Source organism: Amia ocellicauda, chromosome 6, assembly GCF_036373705.1.
Source record: "Amia ocellicauda isolate fAmiCal2 chromosome 6, fAmiCal2.hap1, whole genome shotgun sequence".
Classification (NCBI taxonomy): domain Eukaryota; kingdom Metazoa; phylum Chordata; class Actinopteri; order Amiiformes; family Amiidae; genus Amia; species Amia ocellicauda.
The window spans coordinates 33,170,537-33,190,813 of NC_089855.1; the positions used below are offsets into that span (position 1 = coordinate 33,170,537).

The following is a 20,277-nucleotide window of genomic DNA, read 5'->3' on the forward strand; positions in this document are numbered from 1 at the left end:
GGAGGGTCTTAGTTGCAGCCCAGGGTTTCTGTCCTGCAGTTCAGTAAAGGTCTTATAACCAATCACAGTATAAGAGGCCCCAGTGTCTACTTCAAATTGAACCTGGCAGATATTCAGCTCTACTGTGACCAGTAAAGGGTTGGGAGACCTCGCTTTCATAGTGAACAGAGAATATGTTGCCTCTGCCTGTTCCTCTTCCTCAGGAAGAAATTCCTGGGGCTCTGTGTGCTCTGAATCCAGCCTTCTGTTTGACCAGGGGCGGCTTGCTCTTCTGTGATTTCTTGTGGCACGTGCGTGCTAAACGTTTTTTGCAATATTGACACTCTGCTTCCTTGAAATGGCAGGCATCTGCTGTGTGGTCTTCGCCACACCGGTAGCATTGTAGCGGCTGAGCTGAGTGCTTAAACCTATCCTTCACCCACTCGGGTGGGAGTGTCATAGCACTGTAGTCTCCCTAGCCTTCAACCAAGTCAGGTCTCTTATTCCCCATACCAGCTGATTTCGGAGACGTTTTTCCAGTGTCTCCCCAAACCCACACCTAGCAGCCTGATGTTTCAGTCTGGCCACAAAACTGGTCACTGATTCTCCCGGGGTCTTGGTGCAAGACTGGAATTTGAACCATTCTACTATGATAGAGGGTGCAGGTTCAAAATGGTGTCCCACAACTTTGACCATCTCAGCAAAAGACACCACTGATGGCTGATACTGATACTGATATCAAATATTTTACTAAGCCGTATATATCACTGCCTATATCTTCCCAAAATGTGCTTTTTATTATTATTATTATTGGCGCCCTCCTTACCATGGGGCGGCAGTGGTGCTGTTTTGCTAACTCTGGTGGTGCATCTGGGTTTGTTTGTATCTCCTCGAGCAGCAGGGAAAAATGTCACTGACCTGAGCAGTGCAGAATGTAGACAACGCCGGGCAATTCACAACAGGAGCTGGTCACATCAGCTTGGAAATGACCAGTTTATGTTCTGGGGGCTTTGTTCAACCTCTGGGGAGTATTCATAAGGTTTACCTCATCGCCAAAATGTTATAAAGGCGGATCGCACCTGGAACACATGAACACACTGAGTTGAAGGTAACAGAACTGGTTTATTCCAGGAAGTTGTTTTTTTACTTCCTGCTTCTGCAACCCATAATGTAAGCACGCACACATAACGCAAATGATTAACCCCTGAGGTTACCACACTACTATGTCCACAATATTGTGTTTGTACTGCAATACTAAATGTTTGCCCTGCCAGGACAATGGCATAGAGGTGTGCACTACTAGATTACCTTGGAGGTATGCATTTGGGATGTGTCCAGACTCAAGTACATTGCACAGTGTGGACTGATGCCAGATGTGATTTCTAATGATATTTATACAGTATACAGTGAGGGAAAAAAGTATTTGATCCCCTGCTGATTTTGTACGTTTGCCCACTGACAAATAAATGATCAGTCTATAATTTTAATGGTAGGTGTATTTTAACAGTGAGAGACAGAATAACAACAAAAACATCCAGAAAAATGCATTTCAAAAAAGTTATAAATTGATTTGCAGGTTAATGAGGGAAATAAGTATTTGACCCCTTCGACTTAGTACTTGGTGGCAAAACCCTTGTTGGCAAACACAGAGGTCAGACGTTTCTTGTAGTTGGCCACCAGGTTTGCACACATCTCAGGAGGGATTTTGTCCCACTCCACTTTGCAGATCCTCTCCAAGTCATTAAGGTTTCGAGGCTGACATTTGGCAACTCAAACCTTCAGCTCCCTCCACAGATTTTCTATCGAATTAAGGTCTGGAGACTGGCTAGGCCACTCCAGGACCTTAATGTGCTTCTTCTTGAGCCACTCCTTTGTTGCCTTGGCTGTGTGTTTTGGGTCATTGTCATGCTGGAATACTCATCCACAACCCATTGTCAATGCCCTGGCTGAGGGAAGGAGGTTCTCACCCAAGATTTGACGGAATATGGCCCCGTCCATCGTCCCTTTGATGCGGCGCAGTTGTCCTGTCCCCTTAGCAGAAAAACACCCCCAAAGCATAATGTTTCCACCTCCATGTTTGACGGTGGGGATGGTATTCTTGGGGTCATAGGCAGCATTCCTCCTCCTCCAAACACAGAGAGTTGAGTTGATGCCAATGAGCTCGATTTTGGTCTCATCTGACCACAACACTTTCACCCAGTTCTCCTCTAAATCATTCAGATGTTCATTGGCAAACTTCATACGGGCCTGTACAGTCTTCAACTGTCCAATTTTGGTGAGCTTGTGCAAATTGTAGCCTCTTTTTCCTATTTGTAGTGGAGATGAGTGGTACCCGGTGGGGTCTTCTGCTGTTGTAGCCCATCCGCCTCAAGGTTGTACGTGTTGTGGCTTCACAAATGCTTTGCTGCATAGCTCGGTTGTAACGAGTGGTTATTTCTGTCAAAGTTGCTCTTCTATCAGCTTGAATCAGTCGGCCCATTCTCCTCTGACCTCTAGCATCAACAAGGCATTTCCGCCCACAGGACTGCCGCATACTGGATGTTTTTCCCTTTTCACACCATTCTTTGTAAACCCTAGAAATGGTTGTGCGTGAAAATCCCAGTAACTGAGCAGATTGTGAAATACTCAGACCGGCCCGTCTGGCACCAACAACCATGCCACGCTCAAAATTGCTTAAATCACCTTTCTTTCCCATTCAGACATTCAGTTTGGAGTTCAGGAGATTGTCTTGACCAGGACCACACCCCTAAATGCATTGAAGCAACTGCCATGTGATTGGTTGGTTAGATAATTGCATTAATGAGAAATTGAACAGGTGTTCCTAATAATCCTTTAGGTGAGTGTATATATATATATGTATATTTATTTGTATAAATAACAGAATGTGAAACATGGCACTAGCCTCTGTTGTCCAGCACACTGCCTTCATTCATCCACCTCCAGAGTCCTTTTCCTTTAATGCCGTGGCTTATTACCATATGATAATGACTCTGTAATTGGAACCACGAGATGCAAATGTATTCCGGTCTGATATTAAATCATGCGCGTAGCGCAATTGAATTTGAGTTGCGTGAAAGCCTTAATTAGACTGAATATACTAGTTTTTGTGCAATCTTTGCACAGCGCATTAATCCAATAACTCCGCAGCTGTGTTCAAACAGTGGAAATGTGTGGAGTAGCGCAGGTGGGTTTGCGAGGTGCAACAGGTTTGCACGAGGCAGGAAAGAAATGCTATAATCCAGTTTCGTGCAAAGATTTGCGCCATGTTTGAATATCTCTTCTTTTTTGGCCAAGTCGCATATTTTTTGCGCAGCACACATTTTGCATGGAAATTGTGTGAAGTTTGAATATTGGGCACTATATGCGTGAAAAGATTCAGCAAGTGCATTTGTCAGTGAACAGCTCAGTCAAAAACAAATTTAAGGAATGTAGAGGAATGAATGTAATGAGTTTAAGGGACTTTTGTAGCACATTCCAGTCATTTGTAGGAGAGAACTAGAAAGAGTGTTGGCCAAAGGAAGTGCAGGTTTTTTTAATATATCTACCAGAGCACAGATTGCTATTGATGGTAGAAATATTGAGGAGTGAGGTAAGGCAGAGAGGGGAATTGCCTGTGAGGGACTATCAATATGTTGATACCAGTGAATCTGGCGACATGTATGCAATAAGGGTCAGCTGACCAGTGGTAGATTATGTCTAATTTATTGATGGAGGCTTTAGGCACAATCGTATAAACTATGTCACCATAGTCCAGGATTGGCAGGATAGTTATCTTTACAAGGGTGATCTTAACAGAGTAACATTGCATATTATAATAGCATCCCCTAGCAGATAATCCCCAATATGCAAACGAATTAAAGTGAACACAACATGATTTTGATTAACAGCATCTGCTGTAGTTACACAAGGGGTACATTGGGAACATTATTCAAAATGGGTGTACAACAGTGATAATGGACAACATTCAGCACTGACCAGTTTTGGCTTCAGAATTTTTTTATTTCTTTACTAAATTAATACAAATAGTTCGGAACCCTTTGATTCTTCAGATTTCATATGTTGATGCTATTGAGTTTTATCCCTTTGCCTATATGGAAGAGCAGTGCCATAATCCAGTCTTAAAGTAGCATAGGCATGATGTGATTTGCTCTCAACCAACCTTTCTTCCCTTCTCAATGAATTACATGACAGCATTAACTAGTTTAACAAAACCATTACTTGTCAAAATTTGTACGTTTACAGTTAGACACATCCTAATACTATGAATAAAGGATTGGATATGTTTTACTAACATAAACAATATGATTACAACCTTAAGCCCTGCATATATTCACTTAAGGTGAATATCACTTAATGTGGAAGGCATATTCCGTTGGAAGGGAAAAACACGGTTCACTAGCTCCCTCAGGATGCACTTAACAGGAGCAGCCTGAGAGAGAAAAAGGTAGAAGCCAGAGCCCGTAGGCTACTGGGGCTCGACTGCAGCCAACACCGGGTTCCCAATGGAAGAGACCGGTCCCGTCACGTCCAACCTATAGAACCGCACAAATGTCTGCCAAGAGGGCACCTTGAAAAAGGGCCCAAGATGTAGCAACGCCTTGAGTCGAGTGGGCCACCAGGTGTTCAGGCACCGGGGTCCCGGTGGACTTGTAGGCCATGGTAATGGTGTCCACAATCCAATGCGAGAGGCGCTGCTTTGAAAGCACCTGGCCCTATGTCCACGCTCCATAAGACACAAACCGTTGGTCTGAGCGCCGAATGTCCTTAGTGCGTTCCAAATAGCACCTGAGCACCTGTGCGACTCTCATACTCTGAAGGGAAGGGAGGAGGATGAAAAGCCAATCAACTCAATAGGCCTGTTGATATGGAATGGAGACGGCACTTTCGGGAGGAACGCAGGGTTAGGCTGTAGCGTGACCCTGGAGCCATCTCCCGCAAAACGGACACACGATGGGTGTACGGACAGGGCATGTAACTCGCTCACGTGTTTTGCAGAGGTGATTGCCAGCAAAAACGCCATCTTAAGTGACACCAGCTTCAGCTCAGCTGAGTTCAGTGGCTCAAATGGGGCTTGGGAAAGTGCATCCAGCATTACATCAAGACGCCATGCGGGCAGTGAAAGGGTGCGAGGAGGCCGCAGCCATCGAGCTCCCTTTAAAAACTGTACAGCCAGGAAATGAGACCCAGGGGGCTCACCATCAATCCGGATGTGACATGTGGAGATGGCCACCAGATACACTTTGAGCATGGACGGGGACTTGCCTGGTCCAACAGCTCTTGTAGAAATCGCAATATGACCCCGATGGGACAATTAATTGGGTCTTAATTGCCGTCTTGGCACCAGGTGCTAAATGCCTGCCAGCGGTAGGAATACTGCGACCTCGTAGAAGGAGCTCTCACCGACTGAATAGTGGCTACTACCGCGTCTGACAGACCTGAAGCAATCAGTCGCTCCCACTCAGGGGCCAGGCCCAGAGCTAGAGGAGGACCGGATTGGGTTGCCAAAGCATGCCCTGCACCTGGGACAACAAGTCCGCTCTCACTAGGAGCTGCCAAGGCTCTCCGTGGAGGAGGGCGATCAGGTCTGCGAACCAAAATCTGCGAGGCCACCGAAGGGCTATCAGCAGAACTGTTGGCTTGTAACTCCAGGACATTGATATGGAGGGCCCATGCTGGCTCCGTCCACCTGGCTCGGACTCCACGTCCATTGCAGATTGCTAACCAACCCTGTTTGCATCTGTCGTCATAACTGCTCGGTGGTAGACTGGCCCCAGGGGCACACCGAGGGTTAAATTGTGAGGGCTCCTCCTTGAAAGATAACATAGCTGTTTACATCCAACCTGTAAATGACAAGACTGGTACATTCCAAACTGTTACACAAAAGAAAGTGTGACATTAAAAGCATAACTCTTTTCGTTTTTAAGCTCTATTGCTTTGTAGCCAAGCTGCATTATACTTATTGTGGATTACAGTACAAAACCTAGCCAAATATCCAAATGTTATACATGACAAGACTGATGTAAAGTTGATATTGATTGTGTTATGTTAAACACCTCTTCTTTAGTATAGGACTCGTAGGTACAGGTCTTGTTGTAAGTGAAGCTAGGATCTAAGTGCTTAAATACAATAACCACATAAGCTTTCAACATGAAGCACAATTCACGCATGGCTATGATGAGGCTTAATAAGATAAATTTGCTTATATCACTTTGATCATTATATATTTTGTATGTCCCAGACTTGTTAATTATAAAGGTTACGTTTTTAAGTTCAGAAAACCATGTTAATTGAGTTAAGCGCAATTCATGCTTGGCTAGGGCCTAACCAACACTTTGTTCTTGCCCTTTCTGCCAGGCTATCATTTCCATAAGCAAACTTTATTTTCCATAATATAATCCCTACATCTTAAAAAAAAAAATCATAGTTATTTGGTCTTGGAAATATAATCATGTTTTAAGACTCCACTATGCCACTCCAGTCAGTGGTAGATGTTTTTAATATAGAAGGTGTGCTGTGGCTTCTCTTCAATTTTCTTCTTCTTCTTCTTCTTATTTTTAATTTCTTGGCAGACGCCCTTATCCAGGGCGATTTACAACATAAGTGCAAACAAAGTGCAAAAATACAGTGAAGTACAAGGCATCAATCATTACAAATTCAATTTAGCTAAAACAGCAATTCAAAATAATACATTTTACAAATTCCAATTTACAATTTACACAAGTACAGTAAGTGACTTCCTACATCCTGGACGGTGAAAGCTAAGTGCTGTCAAGATGTAGGGTCACAGTCAAGGGCTACAGGAAAGGGAGCAAGGAGGAAAACAATCGAGGACGCGAGAAGCATAATAAAAACTATGAAGTGCTATCTAGCAGGGATAGAGGACTAATATTACAAGTACTGTCGGAAAAGATGTGTCTTGAGTAAGCGCCAGAATGAGGTCGTTCCACCATTTAGGGGCCAGGGATGAGAAGGAACGGGCTCTGGAGGAAGGAGAGTGGAGAGGAGGCAGAGTTAGTCTTCTGATTTATGTTTTATAGTCTTATGTTTTATTTACTTTTTATTAAACATATACAGACAGTTGACAAATTAAAGGAAAAACCTCCAAAGAGGTGTACTGCATGATACAATTAAGCAATTAACATCCTATCATTCTCTGTGGCATATATAAAAATGCTGAGCAGGCCCAGTTGACCTTGATTTTGGATCAAGATGGCAAGAGGAAAGGATCTAAGTGACTTTGAAAGAGGGGTCATTTTTGAGGCATGAATGGCAGGAGCTTCAGTCACAAAGACTGGCTAGTGTTCTCAACAAGTGGGCGAGTGCATGTGTGCATGACCCCTACAGTGAGGGGGTCCAGAGGCTCTGTCAAACTATGGGGAGCATTTTTCTGGCATGGTTTGAGTCCACTTTGCAAATCATTACAAAGTCATTCTGAGTGATCACCTTTATCCTGGGTGGTCTCTTCCAGGATGACAATGCCCCCATCCACAGTTCATGAGGGGTCATTGAATGGTTTGATGGGTATGAAAATGATGTGAATCATATGCTATGGCCTTCACAGTCACCAGATCTCAACCCAATTGAACACCTATGGGAGAATTTGGACCGATGTGTTAGACAGCGCTCCCCACCACCATCATCAAAACACCAAATGAGGGAATATCTTTTGGAAGAATGGTGTTCCATCCCTCCAGTTCCAGAGACTCATAGAATTTGTGACAAGGTGCATTGAAGCTGTTCTGGCGGCTCATGGTGGCCCAACACCTTACTGAGACACTTTATGTTGGTTTTTCCTTTAATTTGTCACCTGTCTGTACACTACTAGTCAAATGTTTTAGAACACCTCAATTTTTCCAGTTTTTATTGAAATTTACACAGTTTAATGTCTCAATGTACTCTGAAATTAAAGCATAGAACAAATAAACAATTGGAGATAAAAATAAATCAGGGCACCAAATCCATGTGCTTCTTTTTAGTCCCATGTGTACTCTTCACTGTTGTGTTGTTTGCCAAGTGTTTGGTATCCAATGAAAGCTGAGACTCTCAGATTTCTAATGATGTGAACTATTCTCTGATGTGAATAATGTGGGTTTTATACCCCCCTCCGCATTCTGAAATGGGGGGGTGGGGGGACACTTTTTCTGATTAGGAATATAAAATCTCAGAAAATATTGACAATTATGACATATTCTGGAACCAGACAGTCTACGGATTAAAACAAGACCATCCACATTTTGGTAGAAGCAACACACACCTGTAGAGAGCTCAAAATGTCAAAATGGAAAACTCTGTTTACAGTGTAATAATACACAACGATTTTACATAATTGGATCTGAACTTCTCTGTTTGATAGAACATCAAATAATACAAGCATAGTCACAAAGAAATCTGATCGAAACTGAGTGATCTGTGACTGTCTGAATGAGACCCCCCACCCCCCGAGCAGACCGTTTACCCCCCGGGCTCTGAATGACGGCGGGCAACACAGAAACTGTAAATCGGGTGTGTTTGACAATGAAACACATTGCTTTCAAACAATAATCTTTCAAACAATGTGCACATTGTAGTAATACAGTGTGACTTCTATACACAGGAGCTGCAGCATAACACTGCCAAATAATGCTTAAGAGGGTGTAGTAACACAGTATATAAGTATAAGTATAAAATTATTTTTCAGTTTTTGGTAACCTAAACTTTTTTTTTAACCTCTGACAGTTTACCACTTACCTTTGTACCATTTCAGGTTATTCACTGGACTTGAACTGCTTACAATTCAATAAAAACTGGAAAAATTGAGGTGTTCTAGAACTTTTGATCCGTAGTGTATGTATTTTAATAAACATTTCCTCTCTGCATTGTTAAAGAGCTGCTTGATGCACTGATTTCAAGTTTCAAATAATTTGGGATAAATTGTTGTTGGTGTTAATTGCTGCCTTTCAGTCACGGTTACTGTTCCTGGTGGTCTGTGGTCTGTGGTGGTGGGGGGGTGGTTATTAGGCTGCCGTGAGTAAAAGTGCCTTAATATGAATAATGCTGTGTTTTGGGAAGAGGGAATATGTACACTTAACAACTCAATAAAGACTTTGTGGATTAATCATTTCTGGAGTTGTGCATTGCTTTAACTCATGTGAGTCAAGTTGGAAAGAGCACATAAAATTAAGTAATTAATTAATTACATTATACATACTGTACATGCCGTAAAGCCCCCTAGACTTTGGACCAGCCTACCTTTTAATGTTAGATCCTCTGAGTCAATCCATGTTTTTAAATCGCATCTCAAAACTGTTTTTTATACACTTGCATTTCCAAATGTATGAAACAGTTATTAACAATGTGTTTAAGATGCACTTTGAGCATGGTAAGTGCTATATAAATAAAGTTATTATTATTATCAGATGTGTTGTTTTCAACACTCTGACTCAGTATTAAGTGGAGTAACAAAGTCTGAAAAGGTTTTATCTACATTTCTGTATATAGATATCTATACAAATCACTGTAAATGTGTGTGATTTATATAGTTACCATTGCTTCTAACACATTCTGGAAACAAAAATTCTGTCTATCTACCTACCTATAATTTTTATATATATATATATATATATATATATATATATGTGTGCGTGTGTGTGTGTGTGTGTGTGTATGTCAATTGAAAGGTTAGAATTGTCTTTTTTTTATGTTTACTGTTGAGAGATGTTCACTATACATATATATCCCCATTGCCATTGCACTGATAAATAATGCTGGTGTATTTTAAATGCAATATATTTGTATTGTTGCCATGTCAGTAAACATTAGCAAAACACTATATTCATTCAGGCTGTCTTCATCAATTTCAATGGAAGCTATTTGATTGTAAAGGGTACAGAAAGAAACTGCTCGTTTTTGATCGATGGTGGCTCACCTACAGGGGGTCTCCAATACACCAGTAGGTGTCACTATAGAATCATGTTAGAACTAAGCATTTTTAAACGGTTTCGATATTCCACCCTGTACACACCTGTATACTCTAACTTTACTCCTATGACATACTGACTACTGGATTAAGAAAGAGGCAGGTATTTTAGCATCTGTTCTGTTTAATATAATAAGAGACACCCTTCGCACAACCTATTAACTTATTATAAATCGCATGTAAGGATTAAACACACAAATAACTTAATTAGTTTTGGTTCAGGATCCACTGTAACTGACCTATATTTTCTGATCTGTGTTGTGTTTTTGTGGTAGTTAAACGTAACACAACTATTAAAAGCAAATGTACATCTTAAAATTGTAAATACCAATACATTTATACATAAGATAACAGGCATAGGAAGTTTTAGAAATTCTGCTCTGTGATTGGTTGGTTTCTCATAGATGATTTATAATACTTTCATGAGGGGAACGACAGGCAAATACATGAAAACAAAACCAATCAGACTTGCTTTGTACTAGTTTTATTATTGGAAACGAGGTTTTTACAGTGCAGTAGAGAGGTGATGTAGGGCTAACCCCTAAGCAGATGACACCAAGTGTTTTTGGTGAGCCCCCAACCATGTAATCTAGTAAAGCTCCTTCATGCAGGAATACAAAACAGAGATACAAGGTGACAAATTAGTTCACTGTGGCCACCAGTCTGCTGAGAAAGGTGCTCTTTCAAGAGAGGAGGTGAGTCCTGGTGAGAGTAGGCAGTAGGGAACAGTTAGCCTCAGTTAGCACAGTGATGTCATAACTGTATGCCCTTGGACAGAGACATTGGAATATAATGGTATGAAAACCAAAGCTTTGCTACCTGGAAGAAATGTAACTCTGTTTCAGCAGCATGGAGATGGGAGGGTGCATAAGTGCCTGTGAGGGGAGATTCAGTCAGCTTACTCTTGTGTTCACTGCTACACCTCGGGCTTCCTGACTCTGCATTTTAGTGGTGGCATCCCAGCATGTCAGCTATACTATGGGGTATTGGCTTGATTCTCCCAGTAGCCAGCAGCATTGGACTCCCGTAATCAAAGTACTCTGCTCCGACAAGGATCCGTACTCCCTCAGGCCCACACTTGGCCGCATCGATGTGTTTGTATGGCAGAGGCCATTCTTTACTCGCGGCCCGAGGACTTGCTGTCAGGTCCACGTCAATCATCTTGCTTCCTGGAAAGGAAATGTCCCAGGTGGGTGAGAACCATCTTGAAACTCATGGTGTGATTCAGTTGGCCATCTCATGTCATTTTACAAATATATTAGTTAAGTGTTAGATGATGCTTTGTCTATGCTCTGTACTTTTCCATGCTGCTAATACTGAGGATTTAAGTGTAATATTATTGGCCTTTCCTCTTTCTTTCCTTCTCTATCCCTCTCTTTTACCACAAGAATAAGGTTTACTGTCAGTTTTTTTTTTCATACTGTTGCACATTTATGGTTTCTGATGGAATACATCTGACTTTGATTGCCTGCAGAACTTGTGCTGACCAAGAAGGGAAAAAGAGAATCACAGCATAGCTGGCACACCATTCGTTTACTGTCACAGCTGATTGATTGTGTATAGGAAAAGTAGGTTCCAATACATACTATTGAACTCTTCACTAGCAGGACACTCAGTGGCTCTCTGGACCACATAGTTTATATATAGGGTCTTTATTCTTTCTAAACTTTTCACCTCCATGTCTCACCCCCTTACACCACTATATTCTGGCATGGACACCATCATCCAACAATCCCAATCTACCTCAATCAGTCTACTGTTTTCAGTCTGTCAGATTGGTTATTGATGATACCCATATTTAACTCACCTTGAATGATGTGCACCACGTGTGTACCTGGACATACAAAAGCCGCATCCACATGTCCCTTCACGTGCAGCTCTTCTTCCACAGATTTGGGGTACCCTTCTACCAGGACGTAATGCTGATCAGACTTGTAAATGTAAACCTGATCCCGCTGCAGAACATATTTTGTCATTTATTACATACTGCCACATCCATGCCCTGACAGCAGTCATAGTGCTGCTCATGAAATCTCTACTGTGACCAATTCAAATTAATAGATATACATACATCATGGTACATATAGTAAAACATTGTAATTAGTTTACACTGTACTAATTCATTAAAGTGATTTTTTTTTTTAATTAGCTAACTGGAATCAAACTGAGAAGATATTTCTTATCTTAAATTCCTTTAATGGCAGCATCATAATGATACACATAATATGTCCTTATTATTATTATTATTATTATTATTATTATTATTATCGTTATTCATGAAATGTTAATCTTAATCTGTGTGTGTGGGGGATACAATCTAGTGGATAGTGATGCTCCAGTGAATCCAAAGGAGGTGAGGAACCTAATATATCTGCAAAACGTCAGCATGAACTCAGTTTGCACTCCATTGCCAATTTTCTGCAGAATCAAATGAATGCTCTCCCATGGCATCTACACAACAAGTCAGTTTTGGCATATCTATATTTGCAATCTTTATTTTCTTCTTTTGTCTTGCACTGTGACTTAGGTGATATATTTTTATTTTCCTCATTTGGAAAAAAACGAACTAAAAACTGTTAACTGAAACAGAGGTGCTGAATAATACTTATTATCTTATGGATGGCATGGAAGGGCCGGATACTGTACTTGAAACCCCTCATATTCTAAGGCAGTTTTCCTCTTCCCCCCTACCTTAATTATGTACAATTTGTGGTCCCAGGAGAAGACTGCATCCACATCACTGTGCACTTCCTTCCACTGGCTGTCAATGGGCCATGCATGCCAGCCATCTCGTTTGGTGTCAAGACGTAGGAAATAGGCACCTGTGGAGAACAGAGTAGGTAACAGAGAGGTGAGTCTATTCACCTTGTCTAATGCAGACCATCATAAAACATTGGCAAGTTTACCACTTAGAAATAGACTTTCTAATATTCCTTTCACTTTGGATTCTGTTTCTTCATGCAATGCTATCACACAGCTTCACTGGTGCTACAGCTCACCATAGCACTGTCTACATATATAACTGCACAAACTGAATGTTTGGTTGGTTTTGAAGAAAAAAATAAAATTACAAGACTAGCATACACCTTCAAAAAGGCAGGGAAACAGTGTATTGCCATGCACTTACTACTTTTCTACTACTACTACTCTTACTACTTATCATAGACAACAAATACTAAAGTAGGCCGCCTTCTTTGCTCTGGTCTTCACAGAAGTTCTTAGATTTGTTTTGTTTAGTTGAATTCTCCAAAGATGTTACACATGACTTGTTATCTGCCAAACAGATAACAGCTTGTTTGCTATGTCTTACTAATCTCATCTAGCTCTCCCGATTCTCTAGAGTCTGGCACTGCAGTTTTAAACACCAGACGTCCCCTGTAGAGACTAGTGCCACGTTTCCACTGGCTAAGCATCCAGACGCGTCCGTGTTTTGTGGCCGGTTAACTTGCTGGTGCTGGACGCGTCCGTCCCGCCATTGAGGACATGATTCACTATCAGCAGCGGAGGTGTGTGTTTGACTTGAGACACAGGGAAGAGATCAGATACATGGTGTCGGAAGATATAATCTCAAGTGCCGTGTGCGATCACGAAGAAATTACTGTTTTATTAGCAGCATGGAGTGAAATCCATGTACAGAAACAATGACTTCTTACAGTTAATATCCGAGTGCATTAAACACTTGGATTTCACAGGACCGGTGCAGTGCCGTGACTAGTTAAAATAAACTGAAGGATAATAATCGGATCGTAGCAGCCGATGTTATTAATATTGTATGAACAGCTGGCCGGTGTTTCAGGCTGTCATTTTGCGAATGGTGTGCAGGACAATCCGCAGACAATCACTATGAAGGCGAACACGATTCAGTTAACGTGTCCATTTACAATTTAAATTCATGAATAAATAAATACAGCAGATCTGGGTTTCCCTCTAAAACATTAAGGACTGGTTTAATAAATGCGTCCATTGTATATTGTATCTGGATGATTAATCGAGAAATGCGTGTATTTTGTTTCAACTGTAACTACCCTCGTTAAGGATGTCTGTTAAGTAAATTATAAATAATTCTGCAAAAAGTGTCATTTGCAGTTGCAAATCTGCAGAAAGAGTATTAAGTTAAGGGAGTCAGGCTGTACCGTTTAAAATACAAATATACTAGCACAAATGATGACGATAATAATAACAAAACATATTTCCCATTTAGTATTATTGTTGCACAAGGAAAAGTTTTCTTTAACTTAATGCTTGTCTGAATATAATGTTGTCTATACAAGTTTAGCTCTTCCTAATATCTCTTAACAGAAACGTGTATTTATTACGCCGTTTACAATCATGTAAAGCACAAAGAATAAAATAGACACAAAAGTCCTCTCCACGTCAGGCTGTATCGCTCATAGTGTTGATCTTTGTCTCTGTTTTTAAAACAAACACAAACCAAACCCACAGTCGCTGCTCCTCCCATAAGAGGGATGGATTCACAGCGGCCTGGTTTTGCAATAAAAGCTCTGGGACTCCGGCACGGCATGGCATGGCACGGCACGACACGACGCTTAAGCCAGTGGAACCGAGGCATAGACCAGGTCAGACCCCTTTGGATTTTGCAGGTCTTTCCTGCTCAAGCCGAGAGTAAGATTTCAATGCTAGTTGATAGCCATTATAATATCTTCTTGAGTATTGTTTCCGGGCAGGAAATACAGAGAGATATGAAGAGATACACTGCTGAATCAGGAAAGATTGTGAGGCTGTCACTGTTTGTTAAGCATGGCTGGAGAGGTTTTTGTGTACAGACTTAATCAGTCCTGAGATGTCAGGCAATGTAAGATATCATGAAATGCCACCTTACTACAGTTACTATTTGTTACATTTAAATAGAACAGCATCTATCTGAGCCACACTACTCTCCACCTCCTTGTCCACATAAATGTATCCTTCAAATAGTAAGAGGGCTGTCTGCCCCTGCTTTAATTCAAACACTCCAAACTGCATGATTCACCATACAAATGAGTGAGAGAGAGAGAGAGAGAGAGAGAGAGAGAGAGAGAGAGAGAGAGAGAGAGAGAGAGAGTGTAAGGAAAACTATAAAGGAAATTAAAGTCAGGGGGAATAACTTTTGAGCTTAAAGTAATCCTCCATAAGCGTCTTTAACTGTGTATCAGCCCCAGGCATTGAATAAGAAGGACTGAATTGCAGATAACTGTAAACATCAAACGTTCTTAAAATAACTGAGATTCTTTCGTTTTCAAGGTTCATCTTCAGTGGAAGTTGAAGCAGCTAAAAAGTTGTTGACAAGCCTCAATCCCTGCCTTACCTCGGAAGATATAGGACTTTCCGTGGTCGTCTACAGTCAGTGCATCAAAAGGAGTTTTACTGCAGCGCTGTAAGTGGTCCCGTTCAGAGCTATTAGTTCCATGACCTGAAGAGGAAATACAATACTGTAAGATTCTCCATCTGCAAAACCCACTGATACTGCAGAGGTATATATAAATGTGTAATTGTATCATGAGCAGTCAGAGCCCCCCCCATTGGATTCTAAACATCGTCTCAGGCACAGTTCCGAGCAATTGATCCGCACAGCGTCAAACAGTGTCTAGAAAATGGTAAGTACGACCAAATCATGATCCTGATTTCAAAGCAGGTTATCCCCAAATTAACCTTATATTAATTACCTGCTGCCCAAAGCAGTTTTAAAATTTTTAAACATTTCAAATATTATTTGCTGTGTGAAAGACTGATTCAGTATTTTGTATTTTCAAATGTGATTTACTTTATGATATCATACTTACCTTTTTTCACATTGAGCTACCATAATCACATATTAATAATCAAAATTACTATATGTGTCCCAGGTCTGTGGGAATGTTTGTGCTGAAGGATTCTACAGATTGCATGGTAAGGTAATTCAGAGGTTTTGTAGATGTTTTCTACAAAGATCCCATGTTCCTCTCCCACTTACCAAAGCCAGGGCATTGCATGAAGTAGTTGCGGGTGTCTTTGGGATAATCTCCAGTCACTTCTCCGGTCACAGGATGGAATTTTGTGAACTGGTGGCCATGGAAACAGTAGTAGCGGCCCAACCAGCGTAAGGCAGAAGTGCAGTTGGTCAGGTGAGACCAGTCTCTCGTCTTGACAATCTGGGTTTTCAGGTCAAAGTGATACACATGTGAGTCTGTGTATGTCGGGATGGGGGGGGGAGAGAGAATAAAAATGTGGTGTCAGGTTGTCAGATGCTTTACCACTTCACTACACTACTAGCTGTCAGCTGGTCTTCTGGTTTTCATTCCAACTGAGATCTCAAATAATTTACTGAACCAATTATTGCAAAAACTGAAAATAAATTTAGAAATCTAGTCTTGTTTCTTGGTTTCTAATAACATTTTGCTGGGTTGTGCAAAATCAAAGTGTATAATACCCAGCTTGGTTTCTACATTTACCTGTTTCTTTTCCCATACACTGTTGACATGCTGACAGGTCTTGGTAGATTGTGTTTGGTCCTATAGGCTTTTACCAGGCCTCAATACAATGGGAATGCAGAAAGTGTATCAAAAACTACGCAACATTTTGAACAGGAGTTGCTGTTTGTTCTTGCATTCATTCTATACTTTCTATGCAACCTCTCTTACAGAGACTATTATAACCCCGTTCCCCAGGTTGTAGATTCACAAGTAATTACAACAATGGAACCTCTTCCTCAAACCTTTGAAAAAGAGGACAGAGTCTCCCTGACACTCTCCCTTGGGGCACTCCACAGCTGCATCCAGGTGATCAGGAATTCCTTTGAACACATCGTGGATCGCTTTGGGGAAACCAGCTTCCAATGCGTGGTTATAGTAGCTGTAGACCTTGTCACCCTGCAGGAAGAGATGGAAAGTTTCACTGATGTCATGAAGTGAGACAATATCCTTTTGAGTACCAAATACATGACCCTGTTTAAATATTTGTATTTCCACAGACCTAAGATTACTACCCTTTCGTCTATCAAAAGAAACATATTAGTTGACACACTGATTCCTAAACTATCACCACAGAAGGTTTAAGTTACAGCTAATAACTTCACAGTCTTGTTTTCTTAATTAAGGGGGTTCCTGCTCAGATTGTATGGGACACCAGCATACCAGGAATAAGAATATGTGGTCATGGTCGTGGTCATCGTGGTGCTTGTGGTCCGCGGTGTCAGGATCACGGTGCAATCTGAAAGCAGCATCAATGTGGTCCAGCGCATGGTGGTCGTCCAACTCATGGAAGAACTCAGTCACATTGTGCTCTGGGCCCTCAAATCCCTTCCACGCATGGGTTCCTGTAACATAGGTGTAGCAAGATCCAACAACAAGGATTAGTGTTTATATACCTGTAGGGGCTCCCAAGTGCCTCAGTGGGTAAAAGCTCCATTCACTTGTGCGTGTTAGGCCCATTAGTCCTGACAGCACTTGTTCCAATGTGGGTTTTGCCTTTGGACTCGATGTTGAAAATAACAAAGATTTTACCATTTCAATATTATTATTTTAGGTCTACAAGTGTTTTCATAAATCTTTTCAAATTAAAGGTTTGCTTAAATATTCCCAAGAATGTTATGACTGTCCAATGCATGGTGATGCTTGACAGTTTACAAAAAAATGTAAATTAAATGAAAGCATGCACCACTGCTATGATGGGCTGAGACTCCTACAAATTGCACATGGAAAATGCAATGTCAGATTATGCAAACTATTTGTGTATATGTATCATTTGTAACAGAGTCTCAAAAGATTTTCTCACTCACACAGTCACTACTTATAATTATATACATTTTGAAACACTTAGAAGAAAACAATAATTAATGAATATTGTACCATATTTAATATCCTAAAACCCTTCCCTGGCCAGAGTGAAAATGTAGCTAACAGGTGCCCATTTGTAATAAACAATTGCAATTCAGGCTGACACAGTGCAATAAAGCTGAGAGATCTGCTGACACGGAAGCAATTGTGTGGCAGGGTTACCCTTAAAGAAGTAAATGGTGCCTTTCTCATCTGGGGCAATGGCATCAAACTCTATCCCTTGGCAACGACCTAAGTGAGCAACATCATGGTGGCTGTCATGGTGGCCTGCAGAGTTTTGCCCATGGTGGTCTCCAGAGTTTTGCCCATGGTGGTCTCCAGAGTTTTGCCCTTGGTGGTCTCCAGAGCAGAAAAAATCACAATGCAATTATTGGTACAAAGCTTTGATCACACCTTCAACATCCATCCATCCATTTTCAATAACCATTTTAACCAGTACAGGCTCATGGGGAGCCGGAGTCTCACCCAGTGGAGACAGGGTGCAAGATAAGGTACACCCTGGATGGGACATCACTCCATGGAAGAGCAGCACACTCAACAGGGCAATTTAGAATAGCCAATCAACCCAACCAAACCATCAATCAATCTCAAGTTTTTAGATTAAAATTAGTACCAAGTGAAAATTCCACACAGCAAGAGGGAGAACCTACATACTCCATACAGGCAGACACCCAAGGCCAGAATTGAATATGGGTCTCAAAAACATGAGATAAGTATAGCACCACAGTCACAATTTGTTTATGTGGATGTTGCTTAAGTACTTTGCATGCATATTATATACATAAATGTGCATCTATATTTTGCTGTTTAATGTTGTATCTTTCTTTGTTAAAATGATCTCTCTTTATATACATATTTGCCTACTATTTTCATCTGCGTATTTCTAGTAGTAAAACCATTGCCTGGCAGACTGCTACCATGACTGCTAACAAGACTCCATAGGAAAGCTTTGCATTCTCATACAGAAATCTTGTGTTCTGTAAACATCTCTCTTTCTATTCTTATCAATATTCAATTCACCAGGCTGCAGAAAAGAAGAAAATAATTTGGAAATCAGTCCTGATTGACATCAGGAATTAAACAGTGAGAAACATACAGCAATGCAGGATTACATTGATTTAAATAATTGAAACTGGAGACTACATTGCTTTGTTTTCTATATTTTGTACAGTCCTGATTGGGGGTTAGGTTGGGAGCAAATAGTTTTGAATACTCACCAGATGCAATACCATGATGTCTGTGAAAAAGAGAACACAATTAATATTACAGCACCAAACATCATAACATTACTGTTAGAAGGTAAACTTCTTAATGCTTAATACCAGGCACATTTCGTTTTGTTTTTTTTGGAGGGGGGTATGATAGTGCTCCATGGTGCAACTTCTGTGTCTTTTGGCTTGCATTCCAGACACCCACTTAATAAGTATAGTATTTTCTTGATTAGGTCTTTTTATACTGGTTTCATAGAATTTCCCACTATAAAATGTATTATTGTCATCACATTTAGCGAGAAAACTCCTTTCTTCTGCCTGTGCTGAAATTGTGTCATACTTGGTTGCTATTGCTTCCTGAACAGCTCGTAATAGGCTAACGTCTATGATGCCCAAACAGTGGTGGGACTTATCACACACTCCTATTATAACTATCTCCAATGTTGCATTGGTCCAAGTGCTTGCTTTCCCGATACCTGACCATTAAAGCAATATACATAAATGAGTTATGAAACTCAACAGTCAGTACAGGGTTAATTAATAGATTCTAATTCCTAAATGTTAGTGAAATTGAGCTTACTGGTTGTCATGTAAATATCTCACTTACATAACTGAACCAATAAATATTGTATTAAAAATCAGTTACAAATTGAAGATGCCTGTAAAATCCAACAGCCTCCAGGACCAGAGCAGCTGGAGACCCGTGCTCCATTGTGTCTCCCATGAGAAGAGAAAAATGTATGAATTCTTATCATGTTCAGATAAAGAATATAATACTTACGGGGGAGCAGCTAGGCACAGGGCCAGTGCCAAGCACAGACAAAGTGCCTGGGACAGGAGTCTCATGACGAGCAAGTGGCTGGTGAAGCTTGAATGCAGAGACCAGGAAAAGGTAAAGTGAGGGTGCAGACGTGGGTTTTAATAGTCTCTGTGACAGAGGGGGTGTTTGAGGGGGCTTCTCTAAACAGTGATTTCACAAACCCAGTCCACCAGTTATCTGTGCTAAAACAAATACCCTCCCTGCTTCCAGTTTACATAGTTTGTGTGTGTGTCTGGTGATGACACTTGGGGTTGAATTGTGGTCAAGGCAACTAAACTGCATATTGAGCTGGCTCAAAACTTTTTGGATACCTTTGAGTTAATATGTGTTTTCAGATTCCAAACTTTCCAATTTGCTTGTGTTCTGTGGCGATTTTAATTGAAAGTAGGAAGAGAAAAAAAATAGAAAAGCTATGGAGATGGGAAGTCACCTAATCCTGAATGACTTGCTAGTAGGTAATCAATTTGAGACTTTCACCCATATATTTCCTAAAGGACCCTG

The 20,277-nt window shown here is 41.0% G+C and overlaps 1 protein-coding gene across 1 annotated transcript; it reads right to left on the reverse strand.

Annotated features, from left to right (window-relative positions):
* Window positions 1-10,402: 10,402 nt before the first annotated feature.
* hpxa (hemopexin a) lies at window positions 10,403-19,890 on the reverse strand. Its single transcript, XM_066706972.1, has 10 exons — window positions 19,738-19,890; window positions 18,963-18,982; window positions 17,908-18,084; window positions 17,044-17,225; window positions 16,626-16,779; window positions 15,885-16,097; window positions 15,240-15,344; window positions 12,626-12,756; window positions 11,742-11,889; window positions 10,403-11,103 (listed from the first exon to the last, which is right to left on the reverse strand). The coding sequence occupies exons 1-10, from the start codon at window positions 19,800-19,802 to the stop codon at window positions 10,880-10,882; spliced, it is 1,419 nt and encodes a 472-aa protein (XP_066563069.1). The 5' UTR covers window positions 19,803-19,890; the 3' UTR covers window positions 10,403-10,879.
* Window positions 19,891-20,277: the final 387 nt, after the last annotated feature.

Excerpts from the sequence above, each read along its gene's own strand:
- hpxa (XM_066706972.1), bottom strand. The coding sequence starts at position 19,802 with ATGAGACTCCTGTCCCAGGCACTTTGTCTGTGCTTGGCACTGGCCCTG. Across the intron at positions 18,983-19,737 it reads CTGTGCCTAGCTGCTCCCCC|ACATCATGGTATTGCATCTG; the intron begins GTAAGTATTATA and ends TCTTTTTCACAG. Across the intron at positions 11,104-11,741 it reads CGTGGTGCACATCATTCAAG|GAAGCAAGATGATTGACGTG; the intron begins GTGAGTTAAATA and ends TTTCCTTTCCAG.